The 15,524-nt window shown below is 52.3% G+C and overlaps 5 protein-coding genes across 5 annotated transcripts; 1 reads left to right on the forward strand and 4 right to left on the reverse strand.

The window, feature by feature from the left end:
* Nucleotides 1-184: 184 nt before the first annotated feature.
* CPAR01_09941 (uncharacterized protein) lies at nucleotides 185-2,551 on the reverse strand (the record flags this gene model as incomplete). Its single annotated transcript, XM_060494204.1, has 5 exons — nucleotides 185-1,002; nucleotides 1,059-1,327; nucleotides 1,400-1,594; nucleotides 1,648-2,148; nucleotides 2,268-2,551. Coding segments are annotated over 5 exons (2,067 nt in total), but the record flags the coding sequence as incomplete, so codon positions are not given.
* A 1,035-nt stretch (nucleotides 2,552-3,586) lies between these two features.
* Nucleotides 3,587-5,728, forward strand: CPAR01_09942 (uncharacterized protein; the record flags this gene model as incomplete). The annotated part of the gene is made up of 4 exons (XM_060494205.1): nucleotides 3,587-3,832; nucleotides 4,446-4,636; nucleotides 5,320-5,609; nucleotides 5,676-5,728. The coding sequence occupies 4 exons, from the start codon at nucleotides 3,587-3,589 to the stop codon at nucleotides 5,726-5,728; spliced, it is 780 nt and encodes a 259-aa protein (XP_060346387.1).
* A 351-nt stretch (nucleotides 5,729-6,079) lies between these two features.
* On the reverse strand, nucleotides 6,080-7,753 carry CPAR01_09943 (uroporphyrin-III; the record flags this gene model as incomplete). Its single annotated transcript, XM_060494206.1, has 1 exon — nucleotides 6,080-7,753. One exon carries the CDS (start codon nucleotides 7,751-7,753, stop codon nucleotides 6,080-6,082), a length of 1,674 nt encoding a protein of 557 aa, XP_060346388.1.
* An 899-nt stretch (nucleotides 7,754-8,652) lies between these two features.
* Nucleotides 8,653-11,154, reverse strand: CPAR01_09944 (uncharacterized protein; the record flags this gene model as incomplete). Its single annotated transcript, XM_060494207.1, has 1 exon — nucleotides 8,653-11,154. One exon carries the CDS (start codon nucleotides 11,152-11,154, stop codon nucleotides 8,653-8,655), a length of 2,502 nt encoding a protein of 833 aa, XP_060346389.1.
* Nucleotides 11,155-11,872: 718 nt separating this feature from the next.
* CPAR01_09945 (uncharacterized protein) lies at nucleotides 11,873-15,355 on the reverse strand (the record flags this gene model as incomplete). The annotated part of the gene is made up of 1 exon (XM_060494208.1): nucleotides 11,873-15,355. The coding sequence occupies one exon, from the start codon at nucleotides 15,353-15,355 to the stop codon at nucleotides 11,873-11,875; it is 3,483 nt and encodes a 1,160-aa protein (XP_060346390.1).
* Nucleotides 15,356-15,524: the final 169 nt, after the last annotated feature.

Below are 15,524 nucleotides of genomic sequence, written 5' to 3' on the forward strand. Positions count from 1 at the left end.
CTGACTGACACTAGTTTTCTTCCGCCTGCAAGAATGCTGCTCGCTCCGACAGTCATTAATTCCGACAGCCAAAAGGGGTAGGATGTCCAAAATCCGACTCCGAGTCCGTGTCCGACCCCGCCACAACTGTGGACTCAAAGCCATTAAATTGCTGCCGCTTCCTCGCATTTTCAATAGGATCGCGCTAAAACTGCGCTCCGCCACTGTGTTCGTTGCCCATACCATTGCCCCAGCCTCTGAAAGGAATGAAAGAATCTGGTAAGAAAGAGAGGGTATCCATGACGAAATCGGGGTTCGAGACTAGTGTGGCGGTGTTGGCCATAGAAAAGTCCGGGTACGCGACATTTCCCGCCGACGGCACCATGTTCTGCGAGAATATGGAAGACGCGACTGTGTAATCTAGGCTTGCGTTTTGATTCGAAAAATCCGAGCTTGGTGTTCCCATGGTCGTAAACCCTGCAGTAGACGTTGGCAGGCTGGCATGGATACTATGAGGCGAAATTTCTTGCTGCTGGGCTTGTGCTTGTTGCTGAGCAGCAGCCTGACTCTGAGCATGGAGGTAAAACTTCTCGACCCGTTTTGCACGAATCGCAAAGTGGTAGAAACTGTCGCGGTCGCCTCTGTCATCAAGGTCTGGTGAGCTTGCAGCGTCGAGCCTGAGCACGACCTGGCGAATGGTGTGTGCAATGTCTGCAAACTGCCTCAAGTGCTCCGCCATGAACCCTACCCGGGGATCCGCAGCTAGCAGATCCAGCCGTGCGGCTAGAGTGAAGCCACAATGCAGCATTACCCAGACTATGTTTGGGAAGTAGACCTCTTGTCCATGAGGTGTATGGAGGAGGACGCTAACGAGCGATTTGGCCGATACTATGCTCTCGGATAAACCTGCGATGAACCGCTGCATTGGGGCGTTTTGCGGGTTGTTGAGACCAAACGGTGTCTCTGGTAGAGACAGCTGGTTCAGGCAGAGCTGGATTGTGTGTAATTGGGGCACCAAGATTGCTACGATGAATGGTTAGGAGTCTACTCAGGCTTGTAAACACGGGCATTCAACTTACGACAATCGCCGAGAGCGAAGGTCAGCCCGCTCTTAAACAAGTCGACCCTTTCCTTAGCTTCTGATACCGCAGCTTGAATCTGCATAGGATCTAATGTCGACTCGTTCTTCACAATGTCATCAATGTCTTCGGCTAACCGCTGTAGGCTGATGATGTACGGAAGGTACTGATCAGTGGGGTATTCAGAGATCTCCGCTAGCTTCTCAGCAGTTTCGGTGATGTAACTCGACAGAGTAACTATGCGAAGCTTCTGAAGCACGATACTCGTGCTACGAGGGTTTGAAGATTAGCTGGGGGCCCAGCATCACAGCCTGCGGGAACCGTCGACTTGACAGACATACCAAGATGAGAGATAATACGTCCCAAGAAACGTCCTACGTTCATCTAAAGAGTCGACATAGTCTTGTGAAGTGCTCATGCCCTCAACGTTCCAACGTTTCGGGTTCTTTGGCCTATCGAAACGCAGATCAGACACTATGCTCGTAGCTAGATGAAGATGCTGTGAGTATCTCTTCGGCCTTGGTTGGAAGTGGGCCCTGTGACGAGGTTAGTGCCAGGGACATGGAGGGTTAGTGTGGTTTCGCATTACCAGGCGAGATGGACGAGGAGGCCCTGGAGTACGTCAAGGCAGGCAAAATCACCCTTCACCAAGCGGACCGCGATGAGGTCGTTAAACATCTGACCCAGTGCTCGCTGCAGGCGGACATCATCGTATGACGAAACAGCGAGAAGGCCGAGCAGCAAGGCTGGCCTTGACTGCCTCAAAGAGCTCACATTTTCTGATGCTGGGATGATGATGAATGGAAAATGAGGTGTCAACTTGGTACGAAACCTCTCAAGAAGCTCCTGGCCTTTGTCGAGAGAAAGCTGGCCGGCCTCGAATGGGTCATGAACGCCGGTGCCAAGGCTACGACCGGCTGGACCGGCATCACCGGCTCGGGGATGTTGAGTGGATGAACTGCCAGACGAGGCAGCAAGCTGCGGAGGAGTCCGGGTTTGATCGGGCGTAAGGCTTTCAGAGGCGGAAGGACTTTCGGTCACAGGTTGGGCGGGTTGGGCCGGCCTCTCCGGAACCTGCAACTTGTTGGACCTTTTGCGCCGTCTCTCGCGTCAGTTTTCGGCGGCAACCACCCGACGTTGGACAAGGAAACTTGTGAGAACTACCTGGAACGCGGCCCGGGCGGCTTCCTCCCGCGGGCCACAGCATACGTGCAATCTTTGCCCAGCCGGAGGCATCTATCGCAGACGTTGGAGTCCTGGGAACGATCGCACTTGATTTTGGCGTGGGCGCATGTACGACACGTCTTCAAAAGCGGGGTTGGACTGCGTTGGCGAGACTCCATGACGCAGACGCACAACGGGATACGTGCTGACGGAGGGGCGGCGGCGGCGGCGCAACACGGAGGAGGGGAAAGGGAAGGGAAGGGAAGGGGGCTAGGCGGTTCGGAGTCCTCGGTGTGGTTAGCCAAACGGTCATGGAAGAAGCAGCATCGCTACGGACACGGGGTGAAAAGAATTGATTTGGCGTACGGACACGGGGTCGATGAGTCGGGGGGGCCAGAGAGACATTAATCTGTTCCCAGCGAGATTGCGGACGGGGTCGACGCCGCCGACACAGCCGAGTGTTTAATGTCCGATCCAACGGTGCAGGGGTCTGCGGTGGCTTAGATTCTCGAGCTAGGCCAGACTAACGCTCCATCACTAAACTCTGAGAGGAACGCGATCCACTAAATCAAGGCTGATCAACTGCACGGAAGCCTTTTTACCGCGGTGTGATGAGGCTAGCAGGTCGCCTTCTTGTCGATTCAATGATTGCTGGGCCAGTCAGAGAGCAGCTCACATCACCAGCGCAATCGCAACGTCGCATTGAATAAGCGGAAGGATGCAGTAGCAGGAAGTCTTATTGCCAGCCGTGCCAGCCAATCCCGAAGCTCTTGAAAGGCTTGATGGAATTGTCTAAGCTCTGGGTCACCGCCAGTCAACACATCGCAAGGTACCTTACGAGGTAGGATCACAAGCATCTCATAATGTGAACTATTTCTCAGATCATCAAGCTTGCCCAGGAATTGGGCGGAAGTGGATAAAAAGGATGTTCGTGCACGTCGCAAATGAGATGCGATACTTGATATTCGGTCGTGCTAGAAAGCCAGTCGTACATCCGAAATGACGTAAATTGTCAGCTGCCGTGTTTGAGAAGACCTCTGAGTGGAATCCGCAGCACGTTCCAGAGCTCGGAACTTTTCTTTATTACACCATCGAAAAAGACGATGCTGTTTCATGTATCATTGTACTGGCTTGCTTACGGTTACGCCAGAAAACCCGGCCGAGGCCATTAATTATTACTGATCAATGTTGATTCAAGCATTGCTTCGATCCGACGGCATCAATACGTAGCCCAATTAATAGATATAAGCCCAGACAAGTGTCCTTTCTGCGAAGTCATTCCCAAAAAACGGTTACGCCAAGAACAAGATCACCACTTTGCATCGTACCACAGCAGTGTCATAAGTTGCTACCCGCGACACAAAATGGATCCACTGACAGCCATCGGGCTGATGGCAAACATTTTGGCATTTGTCGATTTTGGCCTTAAAGGCCTTAACGAAGCCAAAATAGTCTACAAATCCTCATCAGGTCTCACTGAAGAAGCTGCCAACCTGTGGAGAATTGCGGAGCAAATGCGTCGTTTCGCGAACAATCTCCAGACCCCGGATCCCATGGAACTCGATGACGGCGAGAAGGTCCTCTGCGCATTAGCAAAAGACTGCTGCAAAGTTTGTGAGGATATCCTTACGCTCATTGATGGCATACGATCCAAAAAGCCGTTTTCCGGAATACATGCAATCAAGTCGCTTGAAAGGCGTGAAATATCAAAGTGATTTGAGATGATTACAATTCAAACTCAACTCCTGCCAGAGCCAAATCGGTCCTCAACTCACGTATATCACAAGGTTTGTCATCCCTTCTGCATGTACACATAGACGATTCACCTCTGCTAAATTTTATGAATAGTGAAAGAATCGTCTCAAGACTCAACATCTTGGTAGGAAACGAAAAAGACAACTTTTCTCGGCTGCAAGAGATCAAAGGCTCTATCGAGAGTCTACAAACTATTAGCGACATCTGCAGCCTGCGAAACTCTATCAAAGGCGATATTCAGAACCTTTTACTCATACCCCAACGTTCGCTTAAACACCTTGCTCAGAGGTCTATTCTCAGAGCACTTGAATTCGACACCATGTACTACTGCTATGACACGATTTGCGACGCGCATAAAAAGACATTTCGGTGGATATTGGCCGATGATTTTGAGGAAAAATGTAACGTCGACTGCCCGAATGGTCGCCCAAATGAGCTTTATCCGACAGCGTGACTGAAATGATGAAGGAAACGAACCTCAAGGTCGACGCTACTTTCGCTCTGGAGGAAGACAACGCGCTTGTGATCTGTACAGGAGTTGACGGGGATGACTTCCCACTGCTTGCCAGAGAAATCTCACATGGCCCATATCAGATTCCGTCATCAAAATGCCTTGCCACTTGCGAAGAGCGCCGACACATCCGACAGAAGATTACGCGGTGGCTATCTTCAGGCAGCGGGGTGTTTCACTTCTCGGCTAAGCTCGAGCTGGAAAGTCGACTGTGATGAAGATAATAATCAACCATGGTGAGAGCCGAAAGCGGCTTGATACTTGGGCAGGTGAGTTGTCCTTTCTCAAAGGCTTGAACGGAATAGCAATCTGACAAGGATATCTGCAGGCGATAAGACTCTGGTTTGTGCCAAGTTCTTCTTCTGGAACTCTGGGGGCGAGCGACAAAGGTCCATGTCCGGCTTATATCTCGGGCTGCTCCATGAAGTTCTCTCAGCTCATCCTGATCTCACACCCCATGACCTTCCCTCGTTCTGGGAGACGGTGTACACATCCTCTTGGCCGGCCGGTGAACGAATGCACATTTCGCCATCCCAAGCCTCACAAGGTCTTGACCGACTCTTTCGAGGGAGCGATATAAGTCAGAACTACCGCTTTTGCCTTTTCATCGACGGCCTAGACGAGCTTCATGAAACGACAGAATGCTCGTATTCTGATCTGACTGAAATGATCTACCGCTGGTCTTCCCTTACATCTCGACTTTCAAGTTACGATTAAGATAGATCGCATGGAATCGATGCTTTGCAAGTTCGATGATAACAAACAAAACTTAGGAAATGGATCCAGCACATATTTCAGTGACGTACCCGCATTGAAAGATTGTTGTTTTAGCCTACGCCCACGACAGATCATTGAGCTGTCGTCTTTCGAGAACAAAGCCCGGCTTCTTCACCTACTCGATGAGATCAATGGCAAGCCAGAAGCTAAGCTTCAAATAGGAGAAGAGGGAATCAAGGAAGATGAGCCTCGGTCCCTACCCTTAGACGAGAACCGGAATACTGGGCATGAAGCGGTCAACGAAGGAATCGGTGTGGCACTTGAGCATCTGGGAAAGCGAGCCATCCTGCCGAAACTATTCGCGCATGTTTTCATCGTTCGTTTCGCTGCCACGCTGGTCTCAGGTAAGTACTTAACTCCTCGAGTCTCGCGGTAGTCCCTTCGCCAGAATGTTGCTAACAACACTGCAGTATGGCTTCTGAGCCAGCTCTTTGAACTCGCTTTGAGACAGATTCATGCTTGAGGCGGAACTTTGCAGAGAGTTTGGAGTTTGGCGATAGGTTTGTATTTGCAAGAGGTTCTCACGAAGTCCAGTATTGATTGACATCGTCAGGACCAGCTCTCAGGGTCTTCTTCACAGAGAAGAGTTGGGAGCCGCGTCTTGTTTGCGTTGAATCTTGAATGTTAGAAGGGTGTAGTTTGAATTGAATCCGTTTGTAAAATTTATGTGCGCCTTGCAATGCCTCGTTCCCGGAAGGTATTTATCTAACCGTACTCGCACGAACCCATGATATCAAGAAACTACCGACGCGGAAGTCATGGCTCAGGAGCAAACTGGGAACCTTCCAAATACCTTCAAACGGAAAGGGAAATATCATGACAAGCCAGAAAGCTCCTCAAAATCAAATCCCTTGAATCCATCCTCAACAGCCCACGCCCTTCCCTTCTCTCGCTCATACAACGCCTCACATGCTCTACCCACAACAAGAAGCCCAGGCGGCCTGCTCCCCTCAGCCTCAATGGCTTCGGCAACATACCCCAACGTCGTCCGAATCACCCTCTGATCAGGGCAACTCGCCCGCTCAATAACAGCACACGGCGTATCCCTCGGCCACAGCGCCCTCTTCGGTGTGCTCTTCTCCTCCCCTTCGCGCGCAGCAACTTCCGAGTCGAGGTGAGTCGTCAACTCCCCAACCAATCCCGTAATCCGATGCAAAGCCATCAAAAACACAACCGTACGACTGGGAATATACTCCGGCGGTGTCGGCGCCTTGCCCTTCTTCCCTGTGCCGGTACATACGAGGACCTGATCCGCGACATCTCTCTGCGTAGGCGGAATTCCCGCAAACAAAGGCGCGCTCAACGACGATGTGATGCCCGGTAGCACCGTCACCCGCTCCCCGAACCCGTGCTCTCTGAAATACGCCACCTCCTCTCCTCCGCGGCCGTAGATGAAGGGATCGCCTTGCTTTAGCCTCAACACCGTCTTGCCCTCCTTTGCGCCCGCCAGCGCGAGCTCGTGGAGTTCTTCTTGGGCTTGGTCTGCGTTGCCTGGGAACTTGCGCGCAATCTTGACGGGAGTGCGGCGCGGAATGAGATCTAGCACGCCCGCGGGGACGAGTTTGTCTGCGAGGATGAGGTCTGCTGTCTGAATCGCCTTGTGGGTTGCACGGGTCAGGAGGTCTGGGTGTCCTGGGCCACTGCCTGCGAGGATGATTCTCCCTTTTTGCTGCGGGCGTGCTGCGCCACCTGCTGCGATGACCGGTGGTGGTCTCGCCTCCTCTGATGGGTTGCCGAAGCCAGGATACGACTTCAGTACAGACTCAACGTCCTCATCGTTGATGGCGGCAAGACGCTTCAGGGGCCAGTACTCGCATACCTGACTCAGCCACCTCATGCGCCGGTTCTTCGCCGCATCGAGATCGGCCGCAGTGACGAGCTTGTTGAATGATGCCGTCTGGTCGAACGAATCGTCGACTTCATCTGCCGCGAGACGGTCTTCTGTCTGGATTCGCCGGCGTACATCGCCTAGCCTCGCGCAGGCGGCACCTAGATCCCGGGGAAGCGCAGCGGCGACTTCGCGCCGGATGCGGGAGGCGAGCTTGCAGCCGCGCCCGTTTGTGGTAACACCAATCTGTAGAGGTCCGTCGGTGTGTGTTGACAGAAGTGAGAACGAGCAAAGCTGCGGCGCGTCGACTACATTGATGGGAATACGATGCCGCCTACATAGCGCTGAGATCTGAGCTGCTTGCGGGGAGGCAGAAGATGTGACGAAGACGGCATCAACGACATTATCAACCTCGTCGCGACCTAGAGTGAAGAGGTCTGTGTCGGCAAAGGCTTTCCTGTGCCATGTCACCTCACCGGCGTCGATGCGCTTCTGGAGGCCGTAGTGGAGGTCTTGTGTATCTGGGGCGATGAGGATCGGGGTTGCGCCAGCGTTGATGGTTTGTGTGCAGCGGGCTGCGGCGAGGGGGTTTGTGCCGATAATGAGATGTGTGTTGCCCTTGCAGTTAAGTGATGTGAGGAGAGGTGTCGTTGTCGCCATCTTGGGCTGTGCGAGTGAAGACGATGAGTCTTCTTCTCCTTACTGTTCTTTTTCTCTCGAGTTTAAGTACACGATCCCCGTCTCTCCAGATGGTCGAGTGAGGGTCGTCTAAGTGGAGTATGCGACAGAGGTCGTAGTCGAAGAACCAATAGTCCAAGTGAGACCAAATGGATGGGAAATGAATCGAGAACGAGTAGTAGAATCAACAAACTCTCATAACTCTGAAGTCAAATAGAGAAATAAAGCATTGATATGAATTACTCACTCATTGTCCTCCTCCAAGATTTGAGTGAAGCTAACTAATAAGGTAATCTGCCAAAGCCCGAAGACGGCCGGGGGCCCGTGGGACCCAATCATGCGGCGGGCAAAAAACGTTGGTTGGCCAAATTTTCATTCGCTGGCGATGACACCATCCCGATAGCCGTCCGCCCCAGTGGCCCTGATCCCCTTATCGACGCACCACCCGCACCGTGACCACCGCAAACGCGCTGAAGGGCCAGGGCGATGGCGTGACCAATCAGCGGCATTAGTGACCGACTCCCGCGGAGCCGTCGCCGGAGATCCTTAACTTACCGTCCCTCCTTCGACCTGTGCTCGCCGATGCATCTCCGGTGTCAAACACCATGTCCGCCACTTTTGGTTTAGACATCAGATAACCATTGCGCTTTGCATGCTTGGCCTTACAAAAGAGCTGTCAAATCATTGAGTTGTGGTATTGTAACATGATGTGGTTGGCTCATCCTTTGAGTTATGTGCCTTAGTGCCTCGAAGCAAGGCAGACCATGATATGCCTCCATTCCCGCCCATCCAAGATCTATTCGGTTTTCGTGGTGTTGATACAATACTTTTCCCGCCCGTTTTTTTGTACACAAACCTAACATTACACCTCAAGCTTACAATTATTCCTCGTCCGCCTTGGCCAGACTCTTCAACAGCTGCTGGCGAGCCGCCTTCCTGCTCGTCTTGCGCTGCGGCCCAGTTGTTGTTCTGGCCTCATCCGAGCCAATAACACCCGTCTCGTTGATATCGACACCAATCACCTTCTTCTTCTTGCTAGCAGCCGCCTTTTGACGCTGAGCTCTAAGACCGCCGTCATCGAGCACCTCAGGCCTGCCCAGACGTACGTTGCGACGGTTGCGCGTCTTCGCGCCCAGAGCCCAGAGGTCGCCCCACTTGGCCTTGCGGGCGTCGTGATATGCCTGCTTGCTAAAGCTCTTCGGCACCGTCCAGCGCTCAATCTGCGCGTTGGGCGTACACACATCGAGCGTGACGTGGCCGCGACGCTTGATGGGCGGGAGAATCTGGCGGGGCAGAGAGAGCATGTCGGGTGCCGTCTCGGACGTCTCGAAGCCCTCAAAGGCCCGGTCGGCGGCTTCTGCGCCGGCGAGCGGTCCGTCCTTTGCTGCGACGCCGCGCTGAATAGCGATGTAGCTGAATTGCACATCGTCGTGGTTGCGATGTGTTGCGCCCATGATTCTTTGCAAGAACGGCGGACGCACGAAGCGCTGGTTGAAGTGACAGAAATCCTTACGTCCAGTACTCTTTCCAGGGACCTGGTACATCGGGCACCCGCGGTGGTTTGTGCAGGGTGCAATAATCATGCCAGGTACCTTTTCTCTCTCGAACGCCGGGTTCTTTTCTTCGCTCATGGTAAGATTTTCACCTCCAGGAGGGATGAGGAACTCAGTGAGCAGACGCTCTCGAACATCAGCCACGGCTTCAAAACCGCGCGGCTGGCCCTTTTCCAGCAGGATCAAGACACCGCCGTTGGGATTCAGAAGTGACCAGATGTTGTTGAGAATAGCCTTCCGTCTGTGGCCTTCCTTGACGGGAAGCATCAGGTGAGATGCGATGATGATATCGAACATCTTCCTCGGCTGGGGGTTTTCATTGGCATCCAGGTGAAGGTGTGCGTTCTCGACTGAGTGGTGGTAGTCGGGAAGACGGGGGAGGAAAGTCGTGTTCTGCAAAAACTTAGTGACGCGAGTCCGCAGCTTTTCCGATCCCACCACCACGCTCTGCTTTCCGGGAGGGTTCTTCTCAGTGACCTCTCCGCGAGACTTCATGGCGTCCCACTCGGCGCGCGACACATCCTGCCAGGCCAAAAGACCAGCACCACCAGCGCCAACGTCGAGAACGCGAGGCCCACTCCCGTTCTTGAAAAGATTGCGCAGCCATTCCGTGCCTAGGCGTTTGCGAACCTCGACCAAGCTTCCCATGGCCGAGGCGTAGGCGGGGGGTAGGAAGGCAGATACGAAGGCGTCCGCCTCAATATCAGACATTTTGTTCTGCCAGACAGCCATGCCGATGGCCTGTTGTTCCATGCCCATCTTAGACGCCGGGGTAGCGGGGGAGTGAGGCAGGCCAGGGCCTCCGAATGCCTTCTCAGCAGCCTCCTTGACGTGCTTGATGTCTGTTCTGTCGAGCATTGATGTGACCGGTGCAATGTATCCGCCATACGGCAGACTGACTGTGCTCGGGTTTGTCGAGAAGTGGCCCTCCCTCGAGAATGGGTGCAGACGTCCTGCCCGCTTCGAAGTCCCTTGATCCTGGATGCCATCCTGGCTCTCGTCGAATTTCTCTTCTTCTTCCTCATCCTCTTCGAACTCCCGTTCCTCGTCCCGCATTTCGTCCTCCTCCAACATCTCCCTGTTTTCTTCCTCCACGGCGCGGGCGTTGGCCTCGAAATCCTTTTGCAGCATCATGAGCGCGTCATACTCCCTCTTGTTTCTCGCCACCATGTTGATGTATTTGTCGCTGCCTTCTGGCGCTGCCTGCTCGGTCGGCTCAGGCTCTATGACCTCAGCAGCAGCAGCAGCAGCAGCAAGCTCATCACTCGTCTCGGATACCTGCTCGTCGTTGTTTTCCGCCGCTTTTTCCGCCTTCTTGCGGGCGTACTGCACTTCTTGCAGTGTGCCACCCTGGACCTGGTGCAGCAGAGTTGGGCTACCGGACCTGTCTCGTCGAACGCCTGCAGAATGCTCATCGTTCAAGTATTGTATTCCTACATCCTCTGGGGACGTCTCACGCAGAGGCGGCCCATACCACCGCTCATATAATGTGTATTCCTCCTCGCTGAGGTACCCCTTGGGCAGTGTATCTCGGAATCGCTGCCTCGCCTCTCGAACCGTCTTCTCAATTTCGGCGGTGCGCGCGAGTAGTTCGGCATCGTTGCGATTGGACTCGGGGTCTTGGAAGCTTCGTGATGTTGTTGAAAATGTCCTGCGGGTGTCTGCGTGTTGGTCTAATGATCGTGTCGCAGCTAAGCTGCTCTGTCGTGGGAAGCTTGATCGAAGCTGTCGGCCTGCGGGGGATGAACCAGCTAGTGTATTTCCGGCCAAGCTCAATAACCGAGCTCGACAGCTGGGACAGGCATTTCGGAGACCACCTGCTGTCAACATGATTGCCTTTTGGGTGTGGATTGGTGGCAACGCAAAGTTGTCAAGGAGAAAAGTCGCCCGTGAACTTTTAGGAGCTGTCGCATGGAGCATTGAAATTTGGGTAGCTCAAAGATCGGCGCCCCACTTGTTGGAAATGAGACGCTCCCGATTGGCTTCGACAACAATGCTGTTCTACCAAGCATGACATGGATTCAACTTCAGGTATTCAAGATCTCAAGCTACAACAAATCCAGAAACAAAGTGACAGACGCATGACGAGTAACATGTATTGGCTGAAGAGCTTAAGGACTCATCTTTTACTCCGTATTCAAGTTTATGCAATTGCGCTTTACTTGTAAGTTCCGTCTTCATCTATCAGGTACTTTGGGTATTTCCACGCATCATTCTGAATGGACTGCCTTCAAGTTCCCAACTCCTTTTACAAGGCACTAAGCTGTGGGGTTTTGGTAGCATCTTGCTACAAAAGCTCACTCTAAAATGACCTGACGAATAAACCTGCATGATTCGCTGAAAGCCATTGAAATGAGATGTTCTATAATTTCCGTAGAAATGTTTTAACATATTTACAGTGTGTCTAGGTCGAGGTCAATAGAGCTCACGAGGGCGATTGTCCACTGGCCACCTTCGATGCTGTATGGACATGTGGTTGTGAACGAGATTCAAGTAATTGTAAAGAGCCTATCTTTCATTTGTATAATCTATTCTCACTAATATTAAATCATGCCTCTACAATTCTGGCTTTGTCCTTTTCCGAGGTTTGCTTCTCTAGACACTTGATGATTTCCTTCATTGCCGGTGAACTCCCAATCTTCTTATGCTTCTGAGCCACATCCCGGGCATACGCCAGGGGGGTCTTCCCATGGGGGCCTTCCACGGTGAGACTTGCGCCTTTCTCAAGGAGAAGCTTGAAAGACGCCTCGAAGCCGTTGCGGATGGCGTAGTAAATTGCAGTGTGTCCAGTCTTTGAACTCGCCTCGATGTTGGCCCCTCTCTCCAGGAGCTCCTCAATGACAGCCTTTCGGTCTTTTAGAACGGCCCAATGTAGTGCAGTGCGGCCATCCGTCTCGTCTTTCCGATCAATCCTAGCACCACCCTCTACAAGCAACTTGACCAGGCTTACGTGCCCAGCCTGCGCCGCTAAAGAGAGGGCAGTCAGTCCGTTCGCGTCCTTGCAGTCTACTTTGGCTTTTTGTTTAATCAGTACTTCGGCCGTCTTCTTGTTGCCCTCCTCAGCCGCGTTTGCTAGAGGTGTGCATCCATCTTCGTCTTTAGACTCGATAGAAACCCCCCGATTGAGCAGCAACTTGACAGACTCGGCACATCCATACCGTGCCGCTGAGGCTAGCAATTCTTCCCCTATGCTCTCAATCACTCCGTTACTCGAGCCGTGATCTATCAACGAGCGGAGAGGCCCAGAGTTCCTTCTGTTTTCGGCTGCACTCATTAACGGAGTAACACTTGACGAGCTCTTGGCAGTGGCGTCTGCTCCTTCTCTGAGGAGCAACTCCACAGCCTCAGTACACCCATATGCTGCTGCATAATGCAAGGGTGTCCATTTCTTATCTTTGCTGCGTGCTTTGATATTGGCTCCACGATCAATCAAGACACGCAGGACAGCACTGTCATGGCTATCGTCGTACTTGGCAGCTTTACACAGAGCAGTCGCCCCATACGAACCCGGTGCTTCGAGATCTGCGCCTCGATCGAGGAGCAGGTTTATTGATGCAATGGACTTTGCCGAGACCGCAAGCTCCAGTGGCGTTTCGTCAGTTTCCGTCTTGGCTTCGATATCTGCTCCTCGATCCAACAGCCACTGCGTGAGCAAAATATTGTCTTTGCGAATGGCAACATGTAAAGGCCTCCGACCATCCTGGTCCTTGTCTTCGGTATGCGCACCCCGGTGAAGTAACAGCCGGACAGCTGGTAAGAAGTTCTCCGAACAAGCCCGATTTAAAGGTGTCCTCTTATAGCCATCCTTTGCGTTGACGCTGGCGCCATTTTCTATCAGCCAAGTCACAACCGACAGGTTCTTTTTGATAATCGCCCACGCTAGAACACCGCGTCCTTTAGAATCATTGAAGTCGAGGCTTGGAAGAGAATCTTTGAGAAACTGCATCGCGGCTATGTTTCCTTTAACGACTGCTTGTAGAAACGTCCTCTGCAGTACGTCCTCCATGGACTGGATTGCTTCGTTTTGCTTTTTCTTGGCTTTGAAAAGATCTTCGGACAGATAGGTCACAACAGAGTCTTTCCATTGCGACGCCCTCTTTTCTCCGCTGGCCGAGTGCATTCTTTGCGCCGTGGAAAGCGTCTGAAGAAGTTTCTTCTCCATTGAGGCGTACTTTTCCTTGTCTCGGGAAGACGACTCTAGCCTTTTTTCGGATTTTTCCTTTTTTTGCACGAGATCTCTCTTCTCTGCCTCTAGCTGCTCGAGCTGCCGCTGTACATCCCTGAGTCGTGCTTTTGCGGAGTCAAGAGCTGTTGTCTCGGCCTCTATAGAACTAATCGACTTGTTAAGCTTTGGCGTTATATCTTGACTTTCCCGGAAGATGCTCTGCACGTTTACGCTGTGATCGAGAAGCTCAATCTCAGACGTCAAATTAACAGTGGACTTGGGCTGGCTGCTCTGTGGAACCACAGTCACGGCATAAACCGGATGTACGCCTGCCCCATGTCGCTGTCTAAAGACTTTAGCTTGAACACTCATGATCCCGTTGTAGGCGCTTCCGTTCCCAAAGGTGTATTCTTCCACGAGCGGAGCATATGCAATCTTTTTCAGGGTCGTCTTTCTTGATGCGATCATGGCGTGACACTTTGCAGCTGAATGAGTCTTCGTCGATGTGAGCTCTAGCGCAAGTACAAAGTCGTTTGAATCATTTTCAGAATGAGCAGGTCGAACTCTGGCCCATGTTCGCTGAGTCGATTCGTTGTGGAAGTCCATGCCGGTATAGAGGAAAGCATTATCCTTGTCCCAACATTCAGTCGGCCAGACATCGATCAACTCGAGGCCTTCGGTGAATATGTTTTCGACTGAGAATCCATAGCGACAGTCCTTCACACGAGTTTCTTCGGGACTAATCGACGCTAAAGCATGTATGGATGATGCTGGTGTATCACACGCCACGTCTGGCAACATTGTTGTCTTGCTGTTCTTTGGTCTGACGTACTCGCCACCTGACTCTCCCGGCGCAATGCGGGAAAGAGGAATCCCTATTACTTTTTCCCTGCCATCGTTGTCGTATCGACAGCTGAGAAGGCCATATGTGACCCCGGAACGATCAGAGTGAAGTGGTATTCGCAGTTTCAGGTAGCCGCGTAAAATATTCCCCTCTATCGTCGGAGTGCGGTTTTCCCTGGATGCAACCTTCCCACAGCCTGCAAATGCTGCGGGAGAAGAGGCTAGAATGCCCCCAACAAAATCCCTTGGGCGATTTCTAGAATCTGCCACAGTGATTTGTGGCCTCAAGCCCCATGCCAAGATTGAGTCGTCTGTGGTGGCATTGATTATCGTATCTTGAAGCCGGATGAAAGCACCATCGCCTTCTCCATATATCAGCGACATGACAACGTTGAAAATACCCAGAAGCGAATACGCAATGTCTTCTACCCTCTTGGTCTCTCGATTCGAAGCCCAAGACATGCGTTGTGCCACACTTGCTTCGCGTAGGTTGGAAGCACCCAGTAAAAACCGTGCCGGGATACCTGTTATGTCTCCTACGACTTCGGACAGTTGCAGCTTTGTACCCAAAGCTTGCCAGTCGCTACTGTAAAACATGAGCTCGCTCGGGGCTAGGAGCTCTTGTAAGGTCCATCCTCTCGTGAACCAACGACTTTTTCGAAACTTGGATTTCCACTTGGGATTGTCCTTCGAGGGTACATCTTGGAGGAACGTATAACATGTCTTTGCTTCCTGGTACCAGCGGAACATGGAATTGATCGCCTCGCCCAACTCGTTGGCATTGGTCTTGTCGATACAGCAGGTATCAATCCAGACATAGTCGAGTCCATCGGTTTTGGCTTGTCGCAGGCAACCTTCAAGCTTGATCGTTCCGATTCCTGGCTTGTCTGTGTCGCCTTGCTTGATTTCGCGGAAAGATATCTCCTCTTTGTCTGGCCCCCAAGTATGTGATAAGATGGCATACTTCGGTTTGTCGGCATGGAATTCCTCCAGTAACCGGGTATGAACGTTGATGAGATGCATGTGAGGCGAGGGAGCCGGTTGGAATAGCTTTGAAGTCAACTATCCTAAGTTCAGGAGGATGCTCTCGGGGCTCTCACCAAGAGCAAGAGCCGAGACAGAGGAAATCTGATTCAAAAAATGAGAGAACGTAATAATAAGTGCATGGGAAGAAAACAAGGGCAGAAACGGT

Source organism: Colletotrichum paranaense, assembly GCF_030867605.1.
Source record: "Colletotrichum paranaense strain IMI 384185 chromosome Unknown Scaffold_8.1, whole genome shotgun sequence".
In the NCBI taxonomy this organism is placed as follows: Eukaryota; Fungi; Ascomycota; class Sordariomycetes; order Glomerellales; family Glomerellaceae; genus Colletotrichum; species Colletotrichum paranaense.